The sequence below is a fragment of the Rhea americana genome, unplaced genomic scaffold, assembly GCF_003343005.1.
Source record: "Rhea americana isolate MKP2758 unplaced genomic scaffold, rheAme1 scaffold_70, whole genome shotgun sequence".
NCBI classification, from domain to species: domain Eukaryota; kingdom Metazoa; phylum Chordata; class Aves; order Rheiformes; family Rheidae; genus Rhea; species Rhea americana.
Window position 1 is genome coordinate 3,599,829 of NW_028186868.1, and position 14,038 is coordinate 3,613,866.

General features: G+C 40.4%; 1 protein-coding gene across 5 annotated transcripts; it reads right to left on the minus strand.

Annotated features, from left to right (window-relative positions):
- Nucleotides 1-2,120: 2,120 nt before the first annotated feature.
- NQO2 (N-ribosyldihydronicotinamide:quinone dehydrogenase 2) lies at nucleotides 2,121-12,413 on the minus strand. 5 transcript variants are annotated; one of them, XM_085321657.1, is made up of 8 exons: nucleotides 12,316-12,413; nucleotides 11,509-11,563; nucleotides 11,226-11,361; nucleotides 10,069-10,233; nucleotides 8,426-8,556; nucleotides 6,505-6,618; nucleotides 3,985-4,086; nucleotides 2,629-2,895 (listed from the first exon to the last, which is right to left on the minus strand). In XM_085321657.1, exons 4-8 carry the CDS (start codon nucleotides 10,106-10,108, stop codon nucleotides 2,722-2,724), a joined length of 561 nt encoding a protein of 186 aa, XP_085177783.1. In that variant the 5' UTR covers nucleotides 10,109-10,233; nucleotides 11,226-11,361; nucleotides 11,509-11,563; nucleotides 12,316-12,413; the 3' UTR covers nucleotides 2,629-2,721. The 5 variants fall into 5 exon arrangements, with proteins under 5 accessions (XP_085177781.1, XP_085177783.1, XP_085177782.1 ...); XM_085321656.1 differs by lacking the exon at nucleotides 11,226-11,361 and having other exon boundaries at nucleotides 2,629-2,834; XM_085321653.1 differs by lacking the exon at nucleotides 11,226-11,361.
- Nucleotides 12,414-14,038: the final 1,625 nt, after the last annotated feature.

Below are 14,038 nucleotides of genomic sequence, written 5' to 3' on the forward strand. Positions count from 1 at the left end.
ATTAAATTTTTTTTAATTATAATATCAGAATCTTTTTTTTTTTTTTTTTAAGGAAACTAAGCAGACAAAGTATAAGAGAGAAGGTCATGGCATGGATATATGTTTAAGATAGGACAAAGAGGGAAGTAAATGCCTGGTTCTCAGAACAGAGGGAGGTACCAGTGAAGTTCTGCATGGGTCAGCGCTGCTCTGGAAAAAGAGATGAGCAGTGGGCTTGAGAAAGTTTTCTGATGATACAGGTTACTGAGATGAGTGGGGGCAAGGAAGACAGACTGTGAAGTTCTGGAAAAACAGTTGAGTGATTGGGCAGGTGAAGTACAAGCTATGCAAAGGGGTGCACACAAAGAAAAAATTATCCTGAAGTCACATATAAAAATATGGCCACAGAGCTGAGACAGGATTCTACAGCCTGGAAAAAAGACTATTTAGCWGAGGAAAGTGATACATGTCTAGAAAACTCTTAAGTACCATGAAGAAGGATGGCTGGGATTGATTATTTACTGTTGACTGGGAGGCATCAAATGAAACTAGTAGGAACCAGGTCCATTCCCCTCACCCTGCTATGCTTCACGCAATGAAACCAAACCTGYAGAACTTTGCCAAAGAAGTTGGATGATTAAAGTTGGCAGGAATTCAAAAGAAAACTGAACAAAATACAGAGGAGAAATCTATAAGGTGTTGGGAAGTACAAATTAAAAATATATAACTCAGCAAATCCCACAAGCTAACTATAGCTGGAGTGCATTCAGTGGAAGTGCTCACCCTGTTCTTTTAACACTGTGGGAAACAGAACTCGGGGTTGGAGGATCCTTGTTCTAATCTAGCACAGCCATTCTTGCATACTTTCAATTACAAATAACCAGTCTAATACCAGCACATAATACTATCAAGAAGTGTATTTGCATCTTGTATGTTGACCTGAGAGTCTTCATCTAACAGCTAAACTCAGTAAGCACTGAAATTGATCTAATACAGTAACATTTTGTTTGACAACTTCAACTTCTGCTTTCATATCCATTTCCTTCTTTCTTAAACAGGCAGGTTAAGTGAACACATTGAACATAAGGATGATTTCTCTCCTATACAATTTTAATATTTGCATTTGCTCTTCAATTCCTCTTCAGGTGACTTGAAGCTGTTTTTATTTTTAAGTCTTCTAGGCAAGAATGTGCTTTCCCCACACTTTATAACATTTTCCATTGCCTTCATCTACACTTTATTTTTCATATACAAGAGCTATTAAACCAATGCTAATTGCTTGCTTGCATAATCTAAGGACTCTTGAGTCACACACACTGAAGCAGAAAGCAGCAACAGCTTAGGACAGCAGTTCTTCCAGGGGTCTGTGTTGTCTCTGCTAGAGATAGCCATTCACTTAATACAGTGACAAACAGAACTATGTGCATCTTTCTCTACTGTTGCAATTCCTAGTCTGACATACTAGTTTTCACAGCCCTTCCAGAATCAGGGCTCGGCATGTTTGTTATCCACATGGCCTCAATATAAACATAAGGCTAAGGACGTAACAGGGCTGCTACAAAGAACATTTGGCAGGCGTATGCTGAGGCCTATGTATCATTTGACAGTGCCTCAGAAGACTGGTGTTTCTTATTCAAGCTACATTTTTTTAATACCAAAATGCAAAGCCAGCTGTGACATAATTTGATGAAAGTCAGAAACTGTGAAGCTAAGCAAGAAATCTACCCTTTGCCTTATGCACAAAAAGCATTAACTGTTCTCAGGCACCCAAATTATTCCACCGAAGTTCAAGCTAAAACTCCCAGACACTAAGAGCCAGGCAGTCATTGTGTTCTGCTGGAAAACTGGCCTGTAGGCAGAGAGTGCTCCTGCAGTTTTTTGGGAAGGCCTTGCCAATAGGCAGTGCTGGACATCTCTGAGGAGATGCACCTATGCTGAGGAAGCAGGGTACGCATCAGGCCCTCCARGCCAGAATAGCACTACTGATAGGTGTGAAGGGGCAGGGATTAGATTTGATTCCCTTTTATCTCTACTCAAAGTAACAAAAATAGGAAATCTTCCTTGATTTTAGAAGGTMTATACCTTACAAATGATTTACAAAGATTTACACTCCATAAAGAAAGGCACAGTGCATGCACATATTGCTATAGGATATTTTTATTTGTTCTCTTCTTTTCCTGGTAACTGTCACAGCTTTAATATTGCTTTAATATATCTGTAAATGTGTGGAAAAGCCTAAGGCTTGTCCACAGTTTTCCAGTTGTCTAAGTCACTATGCAGCTGTACATGCTGTTGCATTAACTACCTGGCTTCATAACTCAAAGGCAAAAATGTAGACCTCATTTAAAAGAGCAGGTTGCGCAACAACTATGTTGAGTCTCGGCAGTGTATTTCCAGGCCAATGAAAAAATTGCAGCCAGTGCAAAAAGTTAAAATAAATTTGTCAGTGCACTTTACTGTTGCATGATCAACAACATAATCTGCAGATAAATACTGCTTGTATTACCAGCCACTAGTAGACAGGATGTCACTGTACATATGTTTTAGGATAATAAGCTACAAAAAGTTGTGCATCCATTATTGAAGATAGATGGTATATTGTCAGCTAAACTGGTAGCTAAAGTGCTCAGGAAAGATATCTGTAACACATTCAAGTTATGAGATCAGTTATTTATTTAGATATTGAGCTAAAGCACCAAATAGAATGGAAAAAATCTAATTCCATAGTGTTGTGTCTGAGTATTACTTGAAATACCCCTCAGGAGAGCAGTCGATGGGTTCCTCCTTCCAAAGAGTCTTCAGACGCTGGGCCCAAGCAAGCAGCATCTCCTTCCTCTTCTCCTCAGAGACATATTCTGGAGCAAAGCAGATGTGAGGAGCAAGGACTTGGACACCACAGTAGTGCATGATGCCATGCTAGACTCAAAGGAAAGAAAGAGATGTCTCAGAAATAGTTAGCTTCTCACTTTCAGTTCAAGAATGTGGAAGATTCTGATCTGAAACCCACTATAAGGCACATTTTCTAAACTGTCCATTTGTCACCAGAAAGACTGCAGAAGTTCACTACCTATCTTGGGARTTAGTATTGAAGGCTAGGCATTATGCAGAATGACATATAATACATTGAAAAGTAAGGCTAACTTCATTTATTCTGCTCTATAGAACTTATTTCTAAGTGCTATTAAACCCACAGAATTGTTCTCTTCAGCTGGAATATGCCATTAAATTTGCATGGATCAGTGACAGCCTAATGCTTATAGTATGGTTTGACTTTCCATGGATTGTTCCAGAACTATAATSTATTTCTCATCTACTTCTAAAAAAAATTAACCTTTTGCCTCCAGTTTAGCCACACAATTCTTAGTGAGCATTAGTGCCTTTCAAATCAGCTCAGCTCACTGTCTTCCCTCTGTGTGTTTCTAAACTTGTAGCTGTATTTGTAGCACTCTTCYTTAGGTCAGCTTGCAAGTTATGCAGCTAGATAGCCTCACAGCTCGTACAGGCACAGAGGGCATTAGATTTCATCAAGAAGAAGCTGGCATAGTTTGCCTTACCATCTAAAGTTTCTCAAAACATGTTTGCTATCCCTGACAAAAGGGTAGCAGCAAGAAAAGACATGCTAACTACTGTATGCTGATCCTTAGCACCAGGATACTGTGTGAATGCTCCCCAAACTCCAGTATAAGTCAGGCAGTTGAAAGGAAAATAAGTATTTCATGCTAGAGCTAAGGGAAACCCTTTAACAYCAGAGAAACTCAAAGGCAGACAATATAAGCCTTCTCCAGGTTCCAATCTTGAGGAAGAGGCACTAAGCAGCTTTAAAGTTGACTTTTATAGTTGTCTCAGGATTCTAGGGCCCAATTTATAACCTGTAGATGTTTGGAACTGACAACTGCATTATTTCTWTATACTTGTACAAAATAAATAATAATAAAATTGTTAAAAACAATTTGTATAGTAAAAATTAAGACAGAGAAAGAATGAGCAAATATTCGTAGGTTATACCTGCATGGGCCACAGGATATAGCGAATATCACCACAGATACCTCCTTTTGTATACATCTCTTTGCTTCCTCCAGTGGTGAAAGAAAACAGGGCTAATTTATTCTGGAATTAAGAAAACTGTGCTTAGGATAGGAATGTTTAAAGAAGAGTGACTGAATAGTTCAAGAGATACTCAGGGGAACCTGGACAGCACGCATCTCTACAGGAGGTGTTTTGTCCTCTTTTCCTCTGACCTTACATGTAGTAGCAGCTGTGAGATAAAGCTGCAAGACTTGCAACTAGACAATGGACTGCGTGTCAGGGCTTTAGACAGAGACAGATTAAAAAGCAAAGGAACTGCATTAACACATAACCAGAGCATGAAGCAGGGTTGACCTTTGCTTTCACCTATGAAATGTTTGGAAAACTATGACTGGAAAACACTATATTTCTGAGAATATTTCTGTTCTTCTCTTTCTTGAATGGAGAGATTGAAATACTACAGTAACCCCCTTTCAAACTTGGACTTGCTAGTCACTTGTCAAGGAATAATCTGAGTAAAATATGTATTCTTTAGACTTTCTTCTTTAGGTGTCTAAAAGCTCAATGTTTCTTCTGATTGGTTATCCCATAGGCTTGTTGTGCTCAGCATCTCAGTTTTTGCTTCTCTAATTAAAAACACAGATTTTTCCTCATATGACTCATTGCAGTATCCTAATTGCCTTGAGTCTGCAATCAGCATGAAGCTATAAAGGCTGGGGAATATTCCTACTCATCTCAGTGAGACAGCCATTTCTGAAATTAGAACAAACTGATATGTTTGGAATTGTTACAAAGATCAGAAATTAAATAGATGCATAYGCAGCTAACATGAATGTGCAAATAGTATTGTTTACTTCTGCATGCAACAGCTGTTACCGAGCAAGATCCRTTAGGCAGTGGACCCAAGTTCTCTAGTTATTGACTAACTTGGTTATGCCCAATGCCACGGAGAGTTTTGAAGTTTTGAATTGGCATCTAGAGATATTAGACTTGCCCAATTTAGAAACTACACAAAAGAAAAGGCTCAAAGGAGATGGCTGAAACAGAGTCTGAGAACCACATGCACTGAGCATTTCAGGTTTCTACTCAATTTTTATAGTTTAATTCTAACTTCTGACATTCAATCCCAGAACAGGAATCTTTGTCATCTGTTCTAATGTGCTACCCAKGACAGATTCATCCTTCTGTGGCAGGAAGAAAGAGAGACTAAGAAGTTTTAAGATATGTATCAAYTTAAACTTTTTTCTAGATTGTATGCCATCCCAGTGCACTGTGATACAACTACCAAATTATAAAGCCCATTTTGTARGCCAGATAAAAATCTCTAGGTGATTGTTTAAATATTTAGGAACCACTGCATTCTCCTCATTGTACTTGCTACCTTTCAGACAGTTTTAACAATCCAGAAGGTTACTTAACATGTTACCAAAGCATTATTGACAGCTGCAGAAATGACCACACGAGCAAAGTGGGATAGTTTTCCGCTTACAGACAGTTGAGTCATCCTATTTATCTGCATGCATGCTCCTGCCCWACCCTAACCATAAACACAACAGCTTAAACATTTACCTCAGATTAACATACAGGAGTTTGTATTAAAAAAGTGCTTTTTCTTTTCTTCCAGACTTGAGTGGGCACAAAGTTTCTGCCTCACATTCAATTATTGTGTCCTGCTCTTTATGTATGCCAGAATATTTTGTCTATTGAAATAGTGTTACAGAACAGGAAGTGCTAAGGTTCCTAAAACCTAAGCCTGTGCATTTCTTAGTTTTTGTAGAATAAGCAAAAATAAAAGTCCTTCACCAATATGTAGGTCAAACTTTCCCCCCATATTTCCTGAAATACGCTTATTTTAAAGCTGAAGCTTCTGTAGATGCTCAGCTTAATCTTCCAGCTACTCTGGAATACCTTAGTGCATGGAAGGCTGTGCACTATCTGCTTGTTTGTAAGAATGAAGTTAAAGATGTTGATCTCCTACCCACTAGTCTGTACTGGTGTGTTTGGCCACAGGTAATCCACCACAGTTGCTTCAGCTGGAATCTCCATCTTGAATTTGGCTGTTGCYTCCTCCTCCTCCCCCCTTCAGTCTATAATTACTTGTTTTATTATTTTTAGCTTTTGGAACATATTGCAGAAGATTGATGTTTGGAAAGTATTCTGGAGAAAGCTAAGGGAATGTAGTTTTGTGATAGACTAGAAAAGAGTTTCTGTATCTGCTTGTCCAACTGCTAAAGCAATTGTTGGGTGCTGCTGAGATCTAAGCTACTTTGGATTGCTAAGCAGTCCAAAAACTTTAGTTAATGTAAGACTAAATCCAGAGAACACCTGAATAAACCAGAGACTTCAGAAAATGAGTCATTCCTCCACAGAAAAAGCTGTGATCTATTTTCAGGACAGCCTAAAGTGAGAGCTTGATGCAAGTACAGTGGAAGAGAAAGACTATTACCTAAAAAGGACTGCATAAATCTTGATCTTAATAAAACACTCCCCAAAACATACCTTGAGCAAACCGGAACCATAGCAATCTGGAAATTTGTGAGCAAATCCTTCAACCAAGACTCTGTCCATCCAGCCCTTCATGATTGCTGGCATGCTGAACCAGTACAAGGGAAACTAGGCAAAAAGTAAATTACCTTCTTAATACAGASAGTCTGAGACATCCTTAAGCGTGGTCTATATTCTCTTCATCTGTTCAGATCTTGTACCTGTTTTCTTCCAGCCCTCTGTTCAGAGAGGCAGTAACTATGTTTGGCAAAAATTATTTAAAGTGATTTTTGTATGTAGTAGTCTCAAGTACTTAACCTGTGCATCTGTAGTGTTTTAACACCATGGTGAATCTGAGGTCTTATACACAGAGTTGGAATATGATGAAGCAGGAAGGTGTCATTTAACTCAAACTTAAGACTGTACACAATAGTGTCATCTATTGCTGAAATGCAAAAAGAACATACTGCCAAATGGAAAATACAGCCAGAATGCACAGAGAGAGCCTTACTACCAGGACTGACATCTTGTGATCAGTTCTGATCAGTCTTCCAAAAAATGCCACGGGACCTTAAGAAAGAATTAGATTCTTTTACACCCTACTGACAGGATGATCCAGATTCACTATTGCTTTACTGAGAGGAAAACTTCCTCTCTAACAGTAGGCCTCCCTATTCCTCAAACTTCTATTTAGCCCATGGGACCACAGCCTAAAATTATCAYGTCGTATTTGCACTCTCATGAATGCTTTGTAGACTGCTATTGAAGGACACTACTCCTAAAGCTTTGTACACATCACAGTATAAGACATTCTATAAAAGCTTAATGTGTATGTGGCTTAATTCAAAGTAGAAACTAGGAAATCATGATYTTCTGTAGAAGTGGTCCATTTATAGTTTATTTTRAATTACTTCACAAGTTTATTTCAGCATTTTTGTTTGTATGTTTATTTTCTATGCCAAGACACACTCCACTCCTCATACTATTTTATAGACAGAAAGTAGGAAGCAACCACTTCCTCCAGAGGACATTTTACTATACTTATCTTAAACTCAGAAGACTATTGCGAAAATGAAGATGAAGATTTACAGTGAAATACTTATTCTGAATATGGTTATATCCTAAATTTCATCTAGAATGGAACATTGGAATATATACAGGCTATACATAAGGCCAATGGTCAGACTGTGAATTTGGATGGAATATTTTTATTTGCATCACATATGACCTCCYGGACGCCAACACTCCAGAGGCCAGTACACTGTGTACTTCAGCCTTGCTACTGACTGCACTTGTGCAAATACGGGACACGATTCATCCCCAACACTACTGATCCCACARTTCCATTTGGGAAGTATTCAACTCCTAAGCATCTGTCTCATAATGCGAACAGATTGCTTCCACAATTCTACTGTAGATTTGTGTTTCCTTTGCTTGTGCTCTTAAGATAAAGCGAGAGGATCAGGCTGCCTGATAATACAGCACTGTTCTCTTATTGAAAATTATAGTTGCTCAATTCAATCATTTTGCAGTGCAAGTATCACTGGTCCTCACAATAACTATACAAACGGATTCCTTTTAAATGTTAAGTGAAGTGCAAGTATGATTTTTTTTCAGGTATTTTAGGAATTCAACTTYGGGTGCCTTCCTGTTCCCTCAAATGTTAGTGTGGAGCCATTATTTGTGTGAAAAGRTCATAATGTGCTGATGCTCACAAATGATCTAATTTTTTATTTTGAAATACACATCATATCAGAAAATCCTGACCCTYAGAAACTGCAATGCTGTGTGCAAACCATTTTATATTAATGGCACAACTACCATGCATTTTAAGTCTGGCTAGATTCAATGTTGCTATTGAAATCTACAATCTTCTCAYTTATTACTGTTTCTCTTTTGTTTAACTCTATATATTACAACTAAAATATTTTAATACCTGAAAAATTAGTAAGTCTGCTTCCTGCACCTTCTTTTGCTCTTCTATCAGATCATGAGACAATTCTCCTCTCTCGTAAGCTTCTCGTGCCTCAACTCCGTAATTGAACTCTTCTGAGTTGTGTAAACAACCTGTGGGTAAAAGTGAACGGTCACTAAACTCTGTTTCTAGTGCTGTAGTCAAATAGGAATTAAATACAGGCTGCAAACTACAATTCTAAATCGAGTTACTGCTTTCCATTTTTTCCTCTTTTCCTTTCCTTTTCATAAATATTCAATATCATCACAAGTGACAGACCGTGATTTGATTTTAACTGGAGAGGAATGTGGTACCTAAGGATACTAAAACTTTGACCTTTCCGTAGCAACATACAAATGCAGTAAGAGGGCCAAAGCCTGGYTTTACACTCAGGTGATGCAGATAGATAATTCAAGATGTCACCACCTCTTGGTAATTGCTCTGCCTCTGCAATAGGGATTACTGAAAACACTGCAGTCACAGGAGTTATGTAGGTGTTCTTCAGCCTCTGTAACTGGGAAACSCCACAGGTGCTGGAAAACAAGTATTGGCTGGTTCTTCTGATTCTACTATGGTTGGATAAGCTGATTCCTAGATGTCTAAATCATACATGCATTCTYTTCTGCTGATTCCACTAGTAAGTCATTAATCTCTGGCAGAAGGACAAGGAAGACAGGTAGAAGTAGTAATCTTATGAATTAAACTCTAGTAAGGCATAGTAGGGTACTTGAAGGCATGGGAAGCACCCAAGAGAAATGGACTTCAGAGACTGATTCTAAACATGCATGGGAAAATATATTCTTCCCTCCTAGAAGTGTCACTGTGAGCCAAGGGTCATATCAAGGGGTGGATTCACAGACATGTTTAAGTCTGGTCATTAGTAAGGTTCTTCCCGTGTCAGCCATTGCTGGTGCAGGGGTGTGCTATTTCTTTTTGATTCTTATTTTAAAGARAGAAGGCCAGCTGAATGAGGTTATGTTACGGCTTTGTGTTTCCTGAACTGGAAAAATACTGGCTGTAAATGCTATTAAGAGCACAGCAAACTTTCTTAATCATGAAAATATCACATAAGCTTAATAACAGTACCACTATTTGTTTTGAGCTTAACTGCATCATTTTTAGTAAACATATACTATCAAGACAGTTGGGAGGTGCCAAAACAACTCAAAAGTCCAAGCATTTAAGTGCCTTGTGAAAATCTGCAGAAAGCATTTGTAATACTGATCATTAAGAGAAGGTGGTTTTTARGATGCCTCTTCATCTGATTGCAAATTTTTGAAAAATAATGTTATCCTTCATTCACTTTGGTCTAAAGGTAAAATGCTGTTTTACAAATCTGCACAATATAGATTTTTTTAATTGAGGAACCATTTCTACTAATTAGATTTATTTAAATAAGAATAATCCATGTTGGGTTCCTACATTAACATTGCTTAGTCAGTGCTTACAGAAAATAAAAACCTGGGTCTTGTTTGTTAAGGAATATTTGGTATAAAGTAGTGGCAACTATTTTTTCAGAGTGTACATAACAGTATGGTTCTAAATTGTTAATGCAGCCTGATAGACAATAAGGAAGTTTGTCTCATTATTATTGTTGAAAAAATATGTATTTTGGCTAGTCTCACCAACAATGTCATTTCTTGTTGCTCTTGGCTCAAACTGCATTGCATATAAATCAGACACTGTGACACTGCAGCCCTGTTTGCCCAATTCTTCCACTGCAACATTCTTCAAAGATCCATTCAAAGACTTGGGCTCTTGATGTGCATAGACTATTAGGACTTTTCTCCCTGGAGGCAGAAGGAAAAGCAGATGATACCTTAGAGACAGGCCAATGTGAAACAGTTCGTGGAGCGAGGGCCTGATCCTTCATGTTTTTGTGCTGTGTTTTCCATGTGGCACCGAATTAGTAAAAACAAATGGCAGTGCCAGCGTTTGACTCCTGCTTGGTAGAGCAAGTGACCCATGAAGAACTCATCCATAAATGCCACCCCCACAGAAACATTGTGCTACCCTGGGCTTTTCAGGTGGAACTTGTGGAATGTGGTGTGTTTCCATAGCAGATTACACTGTCTTACTTCACGATACACCACCCAAGCCATGTCCTGCTCCTCCTCTGACACAGTTCCTCCTTTTCAGTCAGCATTTGTGCTCATCTGATTCTGCCACCCTCCCCATAAAAACACCTAACAATAGAAGAAAACTTTCTGCGGAACTGGTTCCCTAACCTACCTCTATGCCAGGTTAGTGCAGTATTAGTGTGAGGGATGGGGTGCAATCAAAACAAGGCCAACTTGGGTTCCTCAAACTGTTGTGGAATCAACTTCTGAGAGCCCAAAGGAATTTCCAGAAACTATTGCAAATAACTGGATCTACAAAACATTCAGACCTTGGTTCCTAATAGCCAACACAAAAACTCTCCCAAATTCAGTTCTCCAGTAGACACAGAGGCTAACTACCCCAAATCACCATCTAGGTGACAGTTGCCTTTGAGGTATAAGAGGTAGTTGATAGAATCTCAGCTGAGAGCTTGAAAAAAAACAATACCTCATTTCCATACATTAATTATAAGAGGCAGTTATTTCTCCAGCGTGCATTGAGTGTTCTCCATGAAACAACAGCTTTGACAAAAGACCATTACAATCTGTGGTTAGATGTTATCATAAATCTGACAAGTGACAGTTGCATACCCTAATAGTTTATTTAAAGTATTTAAACAAGTTTAAATATATTACTGCTCTCTTGCTCAGTAACTTTTTTCTGGAATATCAAGAACTCTTACCTCTTTGCAGTTCCTGCTAGCCCAGTGGCTGGAGATGGAACCAGTTCAAAGAAGTGAAAAGATTAATTCTGCAAGCTGCTAGTTTGTTTTAATTTCAGTGGAGTTGAGGGCACTCAAGACACTGTGCTTGAAGACACTGGAGTTTTCAAAAGCGTTAGTCACTTAAGTAATTCCAGTACTTTAAAAAATAGCACCTTAATATCCCAACTAAATCCTAAGGGCACTCCAGGTACTATGCATAGGACCTAAGTCAAAAGCATTTTTATTACTATTTAGTTCTTACCTGCCATCTTCTGGAAGCACGTAGTAGTTTCTGTCCTGAGAATTCAGTATCAGGCCTGTAAACRGAAATGACATACTCACTTATGTGAGCAACATCAACAAAAGGCAGAAGAAAAACTGCTGTTTCATTGCCATCTGGCTGCAAGTACATTTAATGACACATAACTGAATAGGCTGTAGGAGGAAAACATTTTGTCAGAACTTATGTGTATACACATGCACTCCAGCTGCACTAGCCATGGGAGAATGAAGGTGTATCGGCTTACAGACCTTTCTCTTTATGAATTTTGCCTGGCTGAATCACTTACCAGTGGTGAGAGAGCTTCCACACGTCACCTCAAATGCAAATTCACCCCACTTTTAGCAGAGAATAAGCAGGATATATCTGAGTTTGCTTGTGGCACTAGGACAACTACAGCTATTTGTTCATCCAGTTTAACTGACTGTTTAAAATGGATGCATTACTTTTTTCTGTCAGGGCTCGTTTTTTTCTGTTACCTTCTAAAAACCGTTTCAAAATAACCCCCAAGCCCCAGCTCCGACAGGAGCCAGCAAAGATACGAAACACTCGTGCTGTCAGGCCCGTACCGTGTGCCGCGGGGRACGGGCGGGCCCGCGCCGCAGCCTTCCCCGGGGCTGCAGCACGCTCCGCGGAGCCGCTCGTCGCTCCGGCGCCGGGGCCGGCGGAGAGCCGGGCGCTGCCCGACCGCCTGCGAGCGGGCCCCGGGGGCGGGGGCAGCCTGTAGCGCCCCGCCACGCTCCCTCCCCGCTGGCTGCAGCGGCGGCGCGGCCGGGGATCGCTTTTTACCTGCTGCCCGCGGCGGTGATGGCGCCGTGCGCCAGGCTGCGGAGCGGAGCGCGCTGCCGGCCGCGCCGCGCCGCGCCGTGCCGGGCGGCCACCCCGGCGGCGGAACAGGGCCCGCCCGCCTGAGCGCGGCTGCAGCCCGGGCCTGTGCCAGCACAAAGCCTGGCTCGTGCCCTCAGGCTGCCAGCTGCTACTGCTTCACTATAAGCGGACTTTATTAAATATACCTTACATGTCATTATTATTCCGTATTATTATTGCTCACTACAGACTGTTATTACACGTGACATTATGATTACGTCTTACRTTTATTATGTATTGCACACTTATCCATGTTTCATTATAAAGAGTTTTGTTCATCTTAAAAGTGTCACCTCATGGGAGCTGYGAAGGCATGAGACCGCTAGCTGCAGCTGCTGATCGGTAGGTACTGCTGTACCGCCTCCGAACATTCAGTGAGTTCTCACCTGTGTGCCGGGGGGTGGGTGCAGTTTTTCCTGGTTTTCAAATGGAACCTGAAGCGGAAATCAAGTGATCCGCTCCAAAGCATGGGGCAAGACATCACAGAGCCACCTGTGTCCTCTTGCAACAGAGTTAGCAGAAGACCTCTGTGCAAGCCTTGTACCATTTGCATTCTTCACCTGCTGCCATCTGTGTTGTCTGGTTTGGGGGAGACACCAACTCCTCTGCTACCTCCCTTGACATCTCAGGGAAAAGGTAGCGTGCACATGGCTGCAAGGACTGGGGACAGCAAAGCCTGGAAATGGGAAGTGATGATAGCAGAAATTTTGGCTGTAACAGTCACTAGGCTAAATATAAAACAACGGCGCATGTTCTGCTTGCTTATGCTCAACTGGTTACATRGAAAGGAGTGCGATAAAAAAACAGACAGGGACTCGGGAAACCCAATTTCCAGCTTACTTTCCTTCAGGTAGGATGTTCTATTTTTTGTCTTTTTGTCCCTTCTGATAACAGAAATAATGAAATCTTCTGACAAAACACACTGTTTAAGAGCTAAGTGCTGTTAGTATTAGTAAACTGATAGCAAGTAAAACGCACTTTTGTGAAGACTGAGTAAAAACTGAAAGAAGCTGAGATWGGTGTAGCCCAAACATCTTGATTTTTATATAGTCATGTTTTAGTTTATTGACCAAGCCTAAAGTGTATTTTCCTTTCATTTTTCACAGATAAAGTCTATCTACTGCAAGACAAAGGCAAYTAAAGGAAAAATGTTTACAATTTTTTATACTTTCCACCTGGACGGTTTTATTTGAAATCTTAGTATGATAGCTCACAGAAGTAGTAAAAAGAAATTACACTGTACCTGCTAACTTTTCTCTGTTCAAGACTCTTTGGGTGTTACAGTATTCCCAAGAGGTCTTTTTTTATTCTTCCTGTTCTTGTTTTCCTCCTCAGCATTCACCATGCATTCATTGTTGCCTCTGCCCAGGTCATTGCCTGGGCACTGGCTGTGTCCTTGCTGACATGCAGCCTCCTCTGGGGGCCTATTTCCCTTTTCTTCCTTATAGCCTGGGATCAGGAGCCTGATCAGAGCAAACGACGGCTGTCATCCAGCCCATGAGCCCAAAGCTTTGCCTCAGTCAGGTGGGAGCCAACACATGCTTGGTCTTATCCTGAGACGGATCTCAGAAATCACAGAATCACAGAATGGTTGAAGTTGGAAGGRACCTCTGGAGATCATCTAGTCCACCCCCCCTTGCTCAAG

Coding starts and splice junctions, on each gene's coding strand:
- NQO2 (XM_085321653.1), bottom strand. Junction 4,087..6,504: donor ATGGTTCCGGTTTGCTCAAG/GTATGTTTTGGG, acceptor TCTTAATTCCAG/AATAAATTAGCCCTGTTTTC. Junction 2,896..3,984: donor ATATCCTGTGGCCCATGCAG/GTATAACCTACG, acceptor CTTTGAGTCTAG/CATGGCATCATGCACTACTG.